Source organism: Callithrix jacchus, chromosome 2 (assembly GCF_049354715.1).
Source record: "Callithrix jacchus isolate 240 chromosome 2, calJac240_pri, whole genome shotgun sequence".
Taxonomy (NCBI): Eukaryota; Metazoa; Chordata; class Mammalia; order Primates; family Cebidae; genus Callithrix; species Callithrix jacchus.
Window position 1 is genome coordinate 93,934,459 of NC_133503.1, and position 16,537 is coordinate 93,950,995.

Sequence of the window (16,537 nt, forward strand, 5' to 3'; positions counted from 1 at the left end):
ATGGGAAATAACCTTTTTTTGTTTCAGGAGGCTAATGTTTTCATGTTTGCTACTGCAGCAGAAACTAGCTTTACATACATTACATCCTGACTGATAACAAAAGGGGTATTGTCTACACTTTTTTTTCATCTACTCAGTTGTGGCCCAAAAGGAGTCTGAGGGTTGTGTGCAAACCTCTCTGTGTCTGCTTTTAAGAAAATATGAACTGAGCCAGTCAGAAGATCCCTACTGCTGGAAGGTCCAGAGCTGCTTAAAAGTTGAAATTTTAAAAAATATGTATATTTTTTAAAGTTAAAAATAATCCTACTCTCATCAAAGGGCTGAAAACAAAGTTAGCATTTTGGATAATAGAAAGGAAATACCTATTTCATCTCTGACTCTTTATATCCTAAAACTTTTGTCTCATTGTCTTGAAAAACTAAAACGACATCTTAGACCAGAGTAAACAGAGACAGCAATTTTGGCAGCTTCTAAAATAGTAATATGGTGTTGTGTAAAATAAACAGCCTACACAAAATACATGTTGTATGATCCCATCTTTATTGTTTTAAAGATGTATTTGTTTCTGTACATATTTGTACCAAAAAATCAAGAACTATACATATTCTAAAATGTTAACAGTAGGCAATCTCTGGAATAGGGATGATTTACACATATTTTTCTCATCCGTTTTTTTCTGATTTTTCTAAAATGAATGCACACTAATGTGAAATAGAAGTTTTAAAAATATTTTTTTGTCATGTATGGAAGTTGTAGATGAGTAGAGCTTAATTTCCTTAAAAACTTTTATTCTCTTTCTCTAGTAAAAAAAAAAATACATATATATATATATATGAATCTTACTCTTACCACAACATTTCACAAGAGTCCTCAATTTTCTTCAAAGATGGTAAATGTATTTCTATAAACTAATGATGACCGCTCAGCAGTCATTTTAAAACATAGCTTTCTAAAAATTTTAATCACGTACCAAAACATAATTTTTTTTTTTTTTGAGATAGGGTCTCACTCTATCATGCAGGCTGAAGTTCAGTGGCACAATCATGAAGCCTCAACCTCCCTGGGCTCAGGTGATCCTCCCACCTCAGCCTCCCAAGCAGCTAGGAATACAGATGCACACCACTACACCTGGCTAATTTTTGTATTTTTTGTAGAGACCACGTTTCGCCATGTTGCCCTGATGGCCTCAAACTCCTGGGCTCAAGCAATCATCTGGCCTCAGCCTCCCAAAGTGCTGTGGCATTACAGACATGAGCACTTGCACCTGGTCTTCAAAACATAATTTTGAATGCTGTGAACCCTAATGACTAAAAATAACAAGAGTCTTTGAAAGTGTGAATAGGTATTAGACATAGTTATTAGAGAAAAACAGTAGAACACTAAAAGCAGACTCCTAAAAATATCATGTTTAAGTACTCTGGCCAAAGTGAATTTATAAAATCAAATCACTTAGTAAATGAGACATATAATCTAGAATATTGACTAATGAGAAAAGTGATTTTTTTTTGACATTCACAAATAATGAAATGCATTCCTTGTATTTTGGCTGTGAGGCTGGTGATGTACTATACACACTTGTCAAAACTTAGTTTTGTAAGCTTAAAACTGTTGACTTTTAATGCCTGTAAATAATGCCTCAATAAAACCAATTTTTAAAAATCACGATGGATTTTTTTTGCTGAAATTTTCAGACTCTCTTATTCAGTGGCTGAAGCACTCATAAACAATCTCTTAGATTATACAAACTTAATACAGAAAAAAATCTGCACATAGTGAAAGTGGAATCTCTTCCTCCTAAGTTTCGTATCACAAATAATCTACCAATACTGGTAGAAATCTGTCATTCTTCCTTTCTCTCACCTTCAGCTTTCAACAAGCCATCAAGTCCTATCAGTTCTTCCTTCTTCCAAACATCATCTCATCCTAGTGTCTTAATCATTTCTTTTGGACTACTGCAATAAACTCCTAATTGATTTCCCTGTGTTTATTTTCCCAGTCTACCAATCCAATCTCCATAACACACACACACACACACACACACACACACACACACACATCATCCTGCCAAAAAAATATGAAAAAAAAAAAAAAAAAATAAAGCAACAATAATGTCAGAAAAACTTGTTTAAAAACATTAAATTGTCTCAATAAAGTTCAAAGTCATGGCTTTAATGGTTCTTTTAAATTAGGCCTGTTGATCACTATCAGTCCCTCCTGATATAAAAAGGCCTATATTTTATATCTCTGTCAGTAGGGCCATCCTCTCCTTTTCTATGTGTGAAACATCTACTAATCCCTTAAAATCTAGTTTAAATGTAATTTCCTTCATTTACAGTCTCCTAGGCAGAGGCAGGTGGTTCAGTTATGTCCTCATTAACATGTTGTACATACTATTATTATTTGTTAAATGCCATGTTTCCACCCTTAGACATGAACTCCTCTAAGGCAGGATCTGAATCTTTTCCACCAAGTTCAAAGCCTGGCTCATAGTAAAAATACTTTATGATTGAATAATAAGTAAAAGAATAAAACTAGAATTATTTATTAAAACCATTTTCACTATAACAATTCTAAGTTAATGTTTTTCTTAAAAAGCTTAGAAGATGTGACAATAGAAATAGTACCTTGTCTACATGGAAAATCAAATCCAGTTCACAGACATTTTCAAAACATTTGTCTAATGTTTCCACAAATACCTATGGAAAAAGAAAAAAAGTTTTGAGAACTGTTTAAATTTATTCAAACATATTATCTATAAGGAAGGCAATTCTATTGTGAACTAAAATTTTGTATTATACAAACTAAAAACTGTATTAAATGCAAGAAAAAAGGTAAACAAATAGAGTCCTAAAACTACCAAGTTTAACTACAGATAAACTACTTTTCAATATGTAAGTATAGGAAACAAAATAAACTTTTTTTGAAAATGACTAAAACTAGAGAGTCTTAATACCATTAAGTGCTTATAAAAGCACTTAAAAATACTCAACTAAGCTTCCTTATTTTGATGTGAGGGGGGAAAAGGTCATTAGGATATATCTATTGAGAAAGGTGAGGCCCAGTCCAAGTCCCTACTATACCTAATGTAGCCAGTAATTTTTAATTATCGAATCAGCATAAAAGACTGCTAAAAATTACTTACGGAAAAAGCACAGATCTTAGAATCAGATTTACATGGATTCAAACTCTAAATTGAATAACTTGTATAACCTTGTGTGGAAACAGTCGCCTCAGCAGGCTTGGGTTGTTCAAACTCTATATACATTCCCATAATGAACTGTTTTCAGGACTATCCCTTGGCTAGCTCCTGAGAACTAAGCTCCAACCTTTCAGAAAGTTGTCTGATTACAGTGTTTTTCTATGCTGGAGGTCTTGGGTCATGCTGTACCAGCCTGAGTAGGTATTTTATGTTAATAATGTGATTTATAGTGAACACCTGCTTTATCTCTGAGGATTTGAAGCTTAAGTAGCCAAGGTCAGTCACGCAGGCATGACACACCTATGTGACTGACCCCCAGGGTAAACTTCTCTGATTGGGAATACTCTGTACAGATTATCACATATTTTGGGAGAAATTCAGCATGTCCTATGTAACTCCAGCAGAAAGAGAGACCTGACAGCTTGCAATTGGAGTCTTCCAGACTTCATTCCATGTGCCTTTGCTGATTTTACTCTGTATCCTTTCACTTTAATAAACCATAGCATGAGTATAACAACTTGAGTCCAGTAAATCCTAGTAAATCATTGAGATGACCTTGATGACCCCTGATGCAAACCTTCAAAAATTAATCCCTTAAATTCTACCTTGCATAGTTCTCACTATTCTATTCCCATTTCTATTCTCACCACCGCTTTCAGTAGTAACTTCAGATAAACTGACCATATAATTTATCATCCTAAATGGGATAGTATTAAAAGTAAAAAGGAACACCAATTAATAATAAATTATATAATAGTATACAATATTATTATAATGTAATAACAGCCTGAACAACAGATATAAACCAGGACTATCCCTAGTTTATTGAAGTGAATAGTCATCCCACTATTCACAGGTAATCGTATGCAGAAAGGAGTAAAATCTAAAAAAGGGGCTTCTTGCTATAGTTGCTCTTATATGCGGCAGGTTTCTACACATCCACATTCCAAGGTTCCTTCCTAGCATGAATATTAGATGGCTAAGTGGACATGTAACTATAGTTAATACTTGAACAACATAGGGTTAGGGACTCCAACCCTTCAGGGAGTTGAAAATCCATGTATAACTTTGACTTCCCCAAAACTAGTAATAATTTATTGTTGATGGGAAGCCTCACCAATAACATAGTTAATTAACATGTATTTCACATTTTGCAAAAAACGTGAAATAACGTTTTCATGACTGCTGGTGTACAACTTCACAAATTTCCTAAAAATTTCCTTTTCTTATTTTACAATGGTCTGTATGCTAGATTCACTTATCTTGAAATGGAAGACAATCACAACTGCAGATCTCAATCTAAGGTACATATCAAGCGATTCAACTTTTGCTGGTAATGTCATGACATTTCTCTGCTTCTTGGGAGCACTTCCAGCATCACTAGTGGCACTTGGTATGGGAGTTACCATGGTGTTATTGAAGGATTACAATACTGAGTAAACATGATGAAAAATACACATGAACCAGGAGAGATTACCTTTTGGTGTAATTTTCACAAGGAAATTACTAGCAAGACATGGTGATTTAAGCAGATACTCAAAACACTTGATCCCACCACAAGGTGGTGATGACAAATTATAGTAGTACAGTATGTACTACAGCTAATTTTGTGCAGCTATAATTTATTTTAATTTTTAATGTTTGTGGTTACATGGTAGGTATATATATTTGTGGGGTACATGAGATGTTTTGATACAGGCATGTAATGCACAATAATCACTTCAAGGAGAATGGGGTATCCATCCCCTCAGCATTTAACCTTTGTGTTACAAATAATCCAATTATACATTTTTACTTATTTTTGAATGTATGATTCAATGATTATTAACTATAATCAACCTATTGAGCCATCGAATATTCATTCTATATTTATTCTATTCTATATATCATTATTCATTCTATTCTTTGTATTCATTATCCATCTTCACCTTTCTCCAATCCCCCCACTACTCTTCCAAGTCTCTAGTAACCATCCTTCTACCCTCTATGTCCATGAGTTCAATTCTTCTAATTTTTAGATCCTAAAATTAAGTGAGAACATACAATGTTTGTTTTTCTGTGTCTGGTCTATTTCACTTAACATAATGATCTCCAGTTCCATCCATCTGTGTTGTTTCAAATGATGGTATCATTCTTTTTGCTAGTACTCCAGTGTGTATATGTACCACATTTTCTTCATCCACTCATCTGCTTATGAACACTTAGGTTGCTTCCAAATCTTGAAAATTCTAAGTGCTGCAACAAATATGGGAGTGCAGACATCTTTTTGATATATTGATTTATTTTCTTTTGAATATATACCCAGCAGTGAGCTAGATCCTATGGTAGCTCTATTTTTAGTTTTTTGAGAAACCTCCAAACTGCTTCCCATGGTGGTTGTGCTAATTTACATTCTCACCAAGTATACAAGGGTTCCCTTTTCTCCACATCCTCGCCAGCATTTATTATTGCATGACCTTGGCTATAAGCCATTTTAACTGGGATGAGCTGATGTCTCACTGCAGTTTTGATTTACATTTCTCTGATGATCAGTGATGTTGAGCACATTTTCATATGCCTACTTGTTATTTGTAAGTCTTCTTTTGAAAAATGTCTATTCAAATCTTTTGCCCATTTTTGGGGTTGGACTATCAGATTTTTTTTCCTTATGTAATTATTTCAGCTCCTTACATATTCTGGTAATTAATCCCTTGTCAAATGGGTAGTCAGCAGATATTTTCTCCCATTAAGTTGGTTGTCTTCTCACTTCCCTGATGGATTCCTTTGCTGTGCAGAGGCTTAACTTGGTGTGATTCCATCTGTGCACTTCTGCTTTGGCTGCCTGTGCTTGCATGGTATTGCTCAAGAAATTTTTGTTCACATAAATGTTCTGGAGATTTTCCTCAATGTTTCCTTGTGTTTTTATAATTTGAGGTCTTAGATTTAATTTTCTTATCTATTTTAATTTGATTTTTCTATATGGCAAGAGACAGGGGTCTGGTTTCATTCTTCTGAATATGGATATCCAATTTTCCCAGCTCTATTCATTGAAGAGACTGTTTTTCTCCCAGTGTTGAAAATGAGTTCACTGTAGGTCTGTGGATTTGTTTCTGGGTTCCCTGCTCTGTTACGCTGGTCTATGTGTCTCTTTTTATGCTAGCGCCATGCTGTCTGGGTTACTATAGCTCTGTGGTATAATACAAAGTCAGGCAATGTGATTCTTCTAGTTTTGTTCTTTGTATAAGTATAGCTTTGGCTATTCTGGGTCTTTTGTGGTTCCATATAAATTTTAGAATTGTTCTATTTCTGTGAAGAATGTCATGATTATTTTGATAAGGACTGCATTAAATCTGCAGAATGCTTTGGGTAGTATGAACACTTTAACAATACTTATTCTTCCAATCCGTGATGATAGAATATCTTTCCAATTTTTCTTGGCATCTTCTTCAATTTCTTTCAGGAGTTTTTTTTTTTTTATAGTTTTAAATTACAGAGATCCTCACTTCTTTGGTTAATTCCTATGTATTTAATTTTATTTGTGGCTGCTGTAAATTGGATTGCTTTTTTAAAATTTATTTTTTGGACTGTTTACTCACTGTTATCACATAGAAATGCTACTAACTTTTGTATGTTGATTTTGTATCCTGCCACTTAACTAAATTTATCAGTTCTAACAGTTTTTTGGTGGAGAATGATCCATGTGCTGATAAAAAGAATGTGTATTCTGCAATTGTTGGATGAAATGTTCTGTAAGTGTCTATTAAATCCATCTGGTATATAGTATGGATAAAGTTCCATGTTTCTTTGTTAATTTTCTATCTGGAAGGTCTGTTTAATTAGAGACCCAGAACACTTTAGGGTGCTCTTGGCAAGGTTTACAGGAACTGAAGTTTGAACTACTGGGATCCATGAATCCTCTCCATCTAGGACTGGTTTAAATGCTCCTGGTATGGGCAGACAACAGCTGAATTTGGTCTGGTTTTCCTTTCTGCTCTAAGAGTACAGCATTGAATTCAATGCCTCTCACTTGCTGTGCTCTCCCTCCCCCAGCACATAGAAATGCTCTCCGTACCACACTTCCACTACCAAGGGTGGGGAAGGGGTAGTGTTGGCAATTCAAGACTCTCTCTTCTACCTTTCAGTGCTTCTTTCAGCAATATGAAGCCAAAACCAGGTACTGTGAGTGCTCACCTGATTTCTGGTTCTTATGAAGCTACTCTTCTTGTGTAGATGATTATTAAACTGGTGTCTTTACCAAGTTGGGGGACACAATGAGTGGAGTCTTCTATTCTGCCATCTTGCTCCACTTCCCTCACAGTTAGGATTTAACACTGCATCTTTATATTTTGAGGGATTAATTTCATCATATGCAGAACAAAAAATGGTGGCATTCTTCAGACCTCACCAGGCAGTGAGTGGGTGATTAGAAAATGGAGAAAACTGGTGAAATTTGGTTGTAGGAGGAATGTAGGGAGGAGCAGGAGTGGGAATTATTTCAGGAGGTGGAGCGGGGAGAATGTGATGTAATATAATGGTGATACAGATAGGAGACAGGGAAATACTGGGTAGAAGAGGGCAGTTCCCCAGCAAAGGCCCCACCTCCAAGCCTGGAAACTCATGGCCTTAAATGTGAATAGGTTTTCCTGTTTTTGTGTCCCAAAGTGACCTTTTTGCTCTCCATGACCCGCTATCGTGTATCCATATAAACCCCAAACCCATGACTCCAAGAAGAAATAATAAGATGAACAGAAGTGGAGAAGAATGGCAGAATGGCATGGCAGAGAGAAGAGAAGGAGCATCTAAACACTGAGAGAAGTCCAGCTAGGGACAGTCAAAGAGCAGATTGGCCACTGAGCAGTCAAACTCCAGGGGAAGATCATCTTCCCACTCCATCCCCCTTCCAGCTCCCCATCTATCTCACTGAGAGCCACTTCCACCACTCAATAAAACCCCCAGATTCACCCTTCAAGTCCGCAAATGACCTGATTCTTCCTGGACGCCAGACAAGAACCTAGGTACCAAGAGGGCACTGAAGTGGTAAGCACTTAAGCTGTCCATGAATGGCAAGGCTAAAGGAGCACACTGTAATACACACCCAATTAGACTTTGGGAGTTGAAGGTTCCCACCTCTGGATGCTGCTGTGGGCAGCATCCTATAAGGGGTTTCATTGTGCACAGTAGACAAAGAGACAAACCACACCCCTGTCACATATCCTGCAAGGGGGGTAGTCAGGGAACTCTCCCGTTTCAATGGGAGAAGAACTGGACTGAAATTCAGGAAACCTGAGTTATAATACTAGCTCTGCAATTTTTGATCAGTTTTATGATTTTGATTAAGTCACTTTACTTCTCTGGTCCTACATAAGTTTTCATGAATTTTAATGGTTTATAATAGAGTTGTATAAACTTTATGGTAGTAAATGATAAAATAAAGTAGTATCTATGTATTGGTCCACTTTCACGCTGCTGCTGAAGACATATCCTAGACTGGGTAATTTACAAAAGAAAGAGGTTTATTGGACTTACAGTTCCACATGGCTGGGGAGGGCTTACAATCATGGCGGAAGGTGAAAGGCACATCTTACATGGCGGCAGACAAGAGAAGAGAGCTTGTGCAGGGAAACTCCACTTTTAAAACCACCGGATATCATAAGACTTATTCACTATCATGAGAACAGCACAGGAAAAATCTGCACCCATGATGCAATTATAGCCCACCAGGTCCCTCCCACAACACCTGGGAATTGAGGATGAGATTTGGGTGGGGACACATCCAAATCATATCATTCTGCCCCTGGCCCCAACCAAATTTCATGTCCTTACATTTCAAAACCAATCATGCCTTCCAAACAGTCCCCCAACGTCTAAACTCGTTTCAGTCTTAACTCAAAAATTTGCAGTCCCAAGTCTCTTCTGAGACAAGGCATATCCCTTCCACCTATGAGACTTCCGCCAAAAGCAAGTTAGTTACTTCCCATATACAAAGGGAGTACAGATATTGGGTAAACATAGCAATTCCAAAGGGGAGAAATTGGCCAAAACAAAGGGGCTACAGGGTCCATGCCAGTCTGAAATCCAGTGCAGTAGCCAAGTCTTAAAGCTCCAAAATGATCTCCTTTGACTCCATGTCTCACATCTAGGTCACACTACTGCAAGAGGCATGCTCCTATGGCCGTGGTCAGCTCGAACACTGTGGCTTTGCAAGGTACACCCTTCCTTCTGGATGTTTTCATGGGATGGTGTTGAGTGTCTGTGGCTTTTCCAGGTGCACAGTGCAAGCTGTCAGTGCATCTATCATTCTAGGGTCTGGGGAAGATAGCCCTCTTTTCACAGCTCCAAGGGGCAGTGCCCCAGTAATGGCTGTGTGGGGGTACCAATCCCACATCTCCCTTCCTCACTGCCCTAGAAGAGGTTCTCCATGAGGGCCCCACCCCTGCAGCAAACTTCTACCTGGACATCCAGGCATTTCCATACATCCTCTGATACCAAGGTGGAGGTTCCCAAACCTCAATTCTTGACTCTTTTTTTTTTGGAGACAGAGTCTTGCTCTGTCTCCCAGGCTGGACTGCTGTGGTGTGATCTCAGCTCACTTCAACCTCCACCTCCCAGGTTCCAGTGATTCTTGTGCCTCAGCCTCCCAAGTAGCTGGGACTATAAGTGCACACCATCATACCCAGCTAATTTTATATTTTTAGTAGAGATGGGGTTTCGCCACATTATTCAGGCTGGTCTTGAACTCCTGGCCTCAAGTGATCTGCCTGCCTTGACTTCCCAAAGTGCTGGGATTACAGGCATAAGCCACCCCACCAAACCTCAATTCTTGACTTCAGTGTACCCACAGGCTCAACACAACATGGAAACTACCAAGGCTTGGGGCTTTCACCCTCTAAAATGATAGCCCTAACTGTACCTGGCCCCTTTTAGCCATGGCAAGAGCAGCTGGGATGTAGGGTACCAGTCCCAAGGCTGAACACAGCAGAGGGGGGTCCTTGGCCCAGCCCATGAAACCATCTTTTCCTTGCAGGCCTCCATACCTGTGATGCAAGGAGCTGCCATGAAGACCTCTGACATGTCCTGGAGACATTTTCCTCATGGTCTTGGGTATTAACATTTTCTTGTTACAAATGCAAATTTCTGCAGCCAGCTTCAATTTCTCCTCATAAAATGGGATTTTCATTTCTATTGCATTGTCAGGCTGCAATTTTCCAAACTTTTATGCTGCTACCCTTTCTAAACTGAATGCTTCCAGCAGCACACAAGTCACCTCTTGAATGCTTTGCTGCTTAGAAATTTCTTCTGCCAGATACCCTAGATCATCTCTCTCAAGTTCAAAGTTCCACAGATTTCTTGGGCAGGGGCAAAATGCTGCCAATCTCTTTGCTAAAACATAACATGAGTCACCTTTGCTCCAGTTCCCAACAAGCTCCTCATGTTCATCAGAGACCACCTAGTCTGTATTTCATTGTCCATATCATTATCAGTGTTTTGGTAAAAGCCATTCGTTCAATAAGTCCTAGAGAGTTCTACTATTTTCTATATTTTCCTGTCTTCTTTTTAGCCCTCCAAACTGTTACAACCTTTCCCTGTTACCCATTTCTAAAGTCGCTTCCACATTTTCAGTATGTTTTCAGCAGCACTCCACCCCCAGTACCAATTTATTGTATTGGCACCAATTTACTGTATTAGTCCATTTTCACGCTGCAATAAAGACACTCTAGATTGGGCAATTTACAAAATAAAGAGGTTTATTGGACTTACAGTTCCACATAGTGAGAGAGGCCTCACAATAATGGTGGAAGGTGAAAGACATGTCTCATATGGCAGCAGACAAAAGAAATGAGCTTGTGCCGGAAAATTCCTTTTTAAAAAAAACCAACAGATCTCGTGAGACTTATTCACTACCACCACGAGAACAGAAAGGGAAAGCACTGCCTCTACGATTCAATTACCTCCCACTAGGGCCCTCCCACAACACATGGGAATTGAAGTTGAGATTTAGGTGAGAGCACAGCCAAACCATACCATATCTACATATATTTTGTACATTTATAACATATCTGTTTCTCAAAATTTTCCTTATTTCTAGGCTACACAATTCATCTATGAATCTTTTCAAATTGTCACAAACCTCCAAAAAATTATCCAATATATTTATTGAAAAAAATTCACATGTAAGTGAACCTGTGCAGTTCAAACCCATGTTGTTCAAGGGTCAATTGTATATGACTCTAACCACTACTTTCTTAGACCAGTGGTTGGCAAACTTTCTCTACAAAGGGTCAGACAGAGAGGCACTCCACCACTACGGAGGTGGTCCACCATTGCTCAGGCAGCCTGCCATTGCCGAGGCAACCCGCCACTACAGAGAGAGTCTGCCATTATAGAAGTGGGCTGGCTTTGCTGAGGCAGTTCTAACTACACCCATATAAACAGGACTGCAGGGGAGTTCACACGGCAGCTGGGCAGAGCCCACAGCAGCTTACCAAAGCCTCTGCAGGCAGACAGTGACTAGGCTGTCTCCTCGCTAGGCATGGCAGCCCTGATAAAAAGGCAGCAGCACAATGGAAACTCATAAATAAAGCCCTAACTACCCAGGAGAGAGCACCTGGGGGTAAAAAATAAAAGAGGTTTATGAGTTCTGCTGCAACAGACTTAAATGTACCTGCCCAGTAGCTCTAAATGAACAACGGAGATCACAGCTCAGCACTTAAGCTCCTATAAAGGACAGACTGTTTCCTCAAGCAGATCCCTGACCCCTGTATATCCAAAGAGTCACCTCATAAAGGAGAGCTCAGACTGACATTTGGCGGGTATCCTTCTGGGACAAAGATAGCAGAAGAAGAAACTGGCAGCAACGCTTACTGTTCTGCAGCTGCTGCAGGTGATCCCCAGGCAAGCAGTGCCTGGAGTGGACCTCAGCAGTCCTACAGCAGAGGGGCCAGACTGATTGAAGGAAAACTAAGAAACAGAAGGAAATAACTTCATCATCAACAAACTGGACATCCACTCAGAGACCCAATCTGAAAGTCAACAACTTCAAAGACGACAGATGGATAAATCCACAAAGATGAGAAGAAATCAGCGCAAAAAGGATGAAAACACCCAAAACCAGAATGCCTCTCCTCCTACAAGGGATCACAACTCCTCACCAGCAAAGGAACAAGGCTGAATGGAGAATGAGTGTGATGAATTGACAGAATCAGGCTTCAGAAGGTGGGTAATAAGAAACTTCTGTGAGCTAAAAGAACATGTTCTAATCCAATGCAAAGAAACTAAGAACCTTGAAATAAGATTTGATAAAATGCTAACGAGAATAGACAACTTAGAGAGGAATATAAGTGAATTGATGGAGCTGAAAAACACAACATGAGAACTTCGCGAAGCATGCACAAGTTTCAACAGCCAAATTGACCAAGCAGAAGAAAAAAATATCAGAGGTCGAAGATCAACTCAATAAAATAAAATGAGAAGGCAAGATTAGAGAAAAGAGGGTAAAAAAAAATGAACAAAGTCTCCAAGAAATATGGGACTATGTGAAAAGACCTAATCTATGTTTGATAGGTGTACCTGAATGTGACGAAGAGAATGAATCCAAGCTGGAAAATACTCTTCAGGATATCATCCAGGAAAAACTCCCCAACCTAGCAAGGCAGGCCGATATTCAAGTCCTGGAAATACAGAGAATCCCACAAAGATATTCCTCAACAAGAGCAACCCCAAGGCACATAATCGTCAGATTCACCAGGATTGAAATGAAGGAGAAAATGCTAAGGGCAGCCAGTGAGAAAGGTTGGGTTATCCACAAAGGGAAGCCCATCAGACTCACAGCAGATCTCTTGGCAGAAACCCCACAAGCCAGAAGAGAGTGTGGGCCAATATTGAACATCTTTAACGAAAAGAACTTTCAACCCAGAATTTCATATCCAGCCAAACTAAACTTCATAAGTGAAGAAAAAATAAAATCCTTTGCGAACAAGCAAGTACTCAGAGATTTCATCACCACCACGCCTGCTTTAAAAGAGCTCCTGAAAGAGGCACTAAACACAGAAAAGAACAACCAGTACCAGCCACTCCAAAAACATACCAAATGGAAAAGAGCATCAACACAATGAAGAAACTGCATCAACTAATGAGCAAAACAGCCAGCTAGCATCAAAATGGCAGGATCAAATTCACACATAACAATATTAACCCTAAATGTAAATGGGCTAAATGCCCCAATCAAAAGACACAGACTGGCAAATTGGATAAAAAGCCAAAACCCATCAGTGTGCTGTATCCAGGAAACCCATCTCACATGCAAGGATACACAAAGGCTCAAAATAAAGGGATGGAGGAAGATCTACCATGCAAATGGAGAGCAAAAAAAAGCAGGAGTTGCAATTCTTGTCTCTGATAAAATAGACTTTAAACCAACAAAGATCAAAAGAGACAAAGAAGGACACTACATAATGGTAAAAGGATCAATGCAACAAGAAGAGCTAATGATCCTAAATATATATGCACCCAATACAGGAGCACCCAGATACATAAGGCAAGTTCTTAATGACTCACAAAGAGACTTAGACTCCCACACAATAATAGTGGGAGACTTTAACACCCCATTGTCAATATTAGGTCAACGAGACAGAAAATTAACAAGAATATCCACGACTTGAACTAAGACCTATACCAAGCAAACCTAACAGACATTTACAGAACTCTCCACCCCACAGCAGCAGTATATACATTCTTCTCAGCACCACATCGCACCTACTCTAAAACTGACCACATAATTGGAAGTAAATCACTCCTCAGCAAATGCAAAAGAAATCATAACAAACAATCTCTCAGACCACAGTGCAATCAAGTTAGAACTCAGAATTCAGAAACTAACTCAGAACCGCACAGCTTCATGGAAACTGAACAACTGGCTCTTGAATGTTGACTGGATAAACAATGAAATGAAGGCAGAAATAAAGATGTTCTTCGAAACCAACAAGAATGAAGAGACAACATACCAGAATCTCTGGAACACATTTAAAGCAGTCTCTAGAGGAAAATATACAGCAATAAACGCCCACATGAGAAGCAAGGAGAGATCTAAAATTGACACTCTTATCAACAAAATTGAAAGAGCTAGAGGAGCAAGATCAAAAAAACTCAAAAGAGCAGAAGACAAGAAATAACTAAGATCAGAGCAGAACTGAAGGAGATAGAGACACCAAAAAACCCTTCAAAAAAATCAATAAATCCAGGAGCTGGTTTTTTGAAAAGATTAACAAAATAGAACACTAGCCAGATTAATAAAAAAGAAAAGAGAGAATAATCAAATAGATACAATAAAAAATGATAAAGGGGATATCACCACAGATTCCACAGAAATTCAAACTATCATCAGAGATTATTACAAACAATTCTATGCACATAAACTAGTAAACCTGGAAGAAATGGATAAATTCCTGGACACTTGCATCCTTCCAAGCCTAAACCAGAAAGAAGTCAAAATCCTGAATAGACCAATAACAAGGTCTGAAGTTGAGGCAGCAATTAAGAACCTACCACCCCAGAAGAGCCCAGGTCCAGATGGGTTCACAGCCAAATTCTACCAGACATACAAAGAGGAGCTGGTACCATTCCTTCTGAAACTATTCCAAATAATCCAAAAGGAGGGAATCCTTCCCAAATCATTTTATGAGACCAACATCATCCTGATATCAAAACCTCGCAGAGACTCAGCAAGAAAAGTAAACTTCAGGCCAATATCCGTGATGAACACAGATGCAAAAATCTTCAATAAAATACTGGCAAGCCAATTGCAACAGTACATCAAAAAACTTATCCACCATGATCATGTAGGATTCATCCCAGGGATGCAAGGCTGGTTCAACATATGCAAGTCTATAAATGTAATTCACCACATAAACAAAACCAAAGACAAAAATCACATGATTATCTCAATTGATGCAGAGAAGGCCTTTGAAAAAATTCAACAGTGCTTTATGCTAAAAACCGTCAATAAACTAGGTAGTGACGGAATGTATCTCAAAATAAAAGTTATTTACAACAAACCAACAGCCAATATCATACTGAATGGGCAAAAACTGAAAGCATTCCCTTTGAAATCTGGCACTAGACAAGGATGCCCTCTCTCACCACTCCTATTCAATATAGTACTGGAAATTCTAGCCAGAGCAATCAGGCAAGAAAAAGAAATAAAGGGTATTCAAATAGGAAAGGAGGAACTCAAATTGTCTCTATTTGCAGATGACATGATTGTATATCTAGAAGACCCCATCATCTCAGCCCAAAATCTCCTGAAACTGATAAGAAACTTCAGCAAAGTCTCAGGATACAAAATCGATGTGCAAAAATCACAAGCATTCCTATATACCAACAACAGACTTAAAGAGAGCCAATCAAGAACAAACTGCCATTCACAATTGCTACAAAGAGAATAAAATACCTAGGAATACAACTAACAAGAAACATAAAGGACATCTTCAAGGAGAACTACAAGCTGCTGCTCAACGAAATAAGAGAGAACACAAACAGATGGAGAAACATTCCATGCTCATGGTTAGGAAGAATCAATATCGAGAAAATGGCCATACAGCCCAAAGTAATTTACAGATTCAACGCTATCCCCATCAAGCTACCAATGACCTTCTTCACAGAACTGGGAAAAAAATACCTCAAACTTCATATGGAACTAAAAGAGAGCCTGCATAGCCAACTCAATTCTAAGCCAAAAGAACAAAGCGGGAGGCATCACACTATCGGACTTCAAACTATACTACAAGGCTACAGTAATCAAAACAGCATGGTACTGGGACCAAAACAGAGACATAGACAAATGGAACAGAACAGAGGCCTCTGGAGAAACACTACACATCTACAACCATCTGATCTTTGACAAACCTCACAAAAACAAGCAATAGGGAAAGGATCCCCTGTTTAATAAATTGTGTTGGGAAAACTGGCTAGCCAGGTGCAGAAAGCAGAAACTGGACCCCTTCCTGACACCTTACACTAAAATTAACTCCAGATGGATTAAGGACTTAAACATAAGATCTAACACTATAAAAACCCTAGAAGAAAACCTAGGCAAAACCATTCAGGACATAGGCATAGGGAAGGACGTCATGACTAAAACACCAAAAGCAATGGCAACAAAAGCCAAAATAGACAAATGGGATCTAATTAAACTCCAGAGCTTCTGTACAGCCAAAGAAACAATCACTAGAGAGAACCAGCAACCAACAAAAGGGGAAAAAGTTTTTGCAATCTACCCATCTGACAAAGGGCTAATATCTAGAATCTACAAAGAACTGAAACAGATTTACAAGAAAAAAAAACCAACAAACCCATCCAAAAGTA

At 38.6% G+C, this 16,537-nt stretch overlaps 1 protein-coding gene across 8 annotated transcripts in view; it reads right to left on the reverse strand.

Moving 5' to 3' along the window:
* AP3S1 (adaptor related protein complex 3 subunit sigma 1) overlaps positions 1–16,537 on the reverse strand; it is an 85,790-nt gene that overhangs the window by 15,648 nt on the left and 53,605 nt on the right. For 5 of the 8 annotated variants that reach the window (XR_004739691.3, XM_017969733.4, XM_002744690.7 and 2 more), the window contains one exon: positions 2,625–2,696. The exons of the other annotated variants lie outside the window; for them this stretch is intronic. Coding sequence is in view for 4 of the 5 variants with exons in the window: in XM_017969733.4 (XP_017825222.1) it covers positions 2,625–2,696 (72 nt within the window). In the remaining variant the exon portion in view is untranslated. The remainder of the gene's footprint in view (positions 1–2,624; positions 2,697–16,537) is intronic. 8 annotated transcript variants of the gene reach the window in all.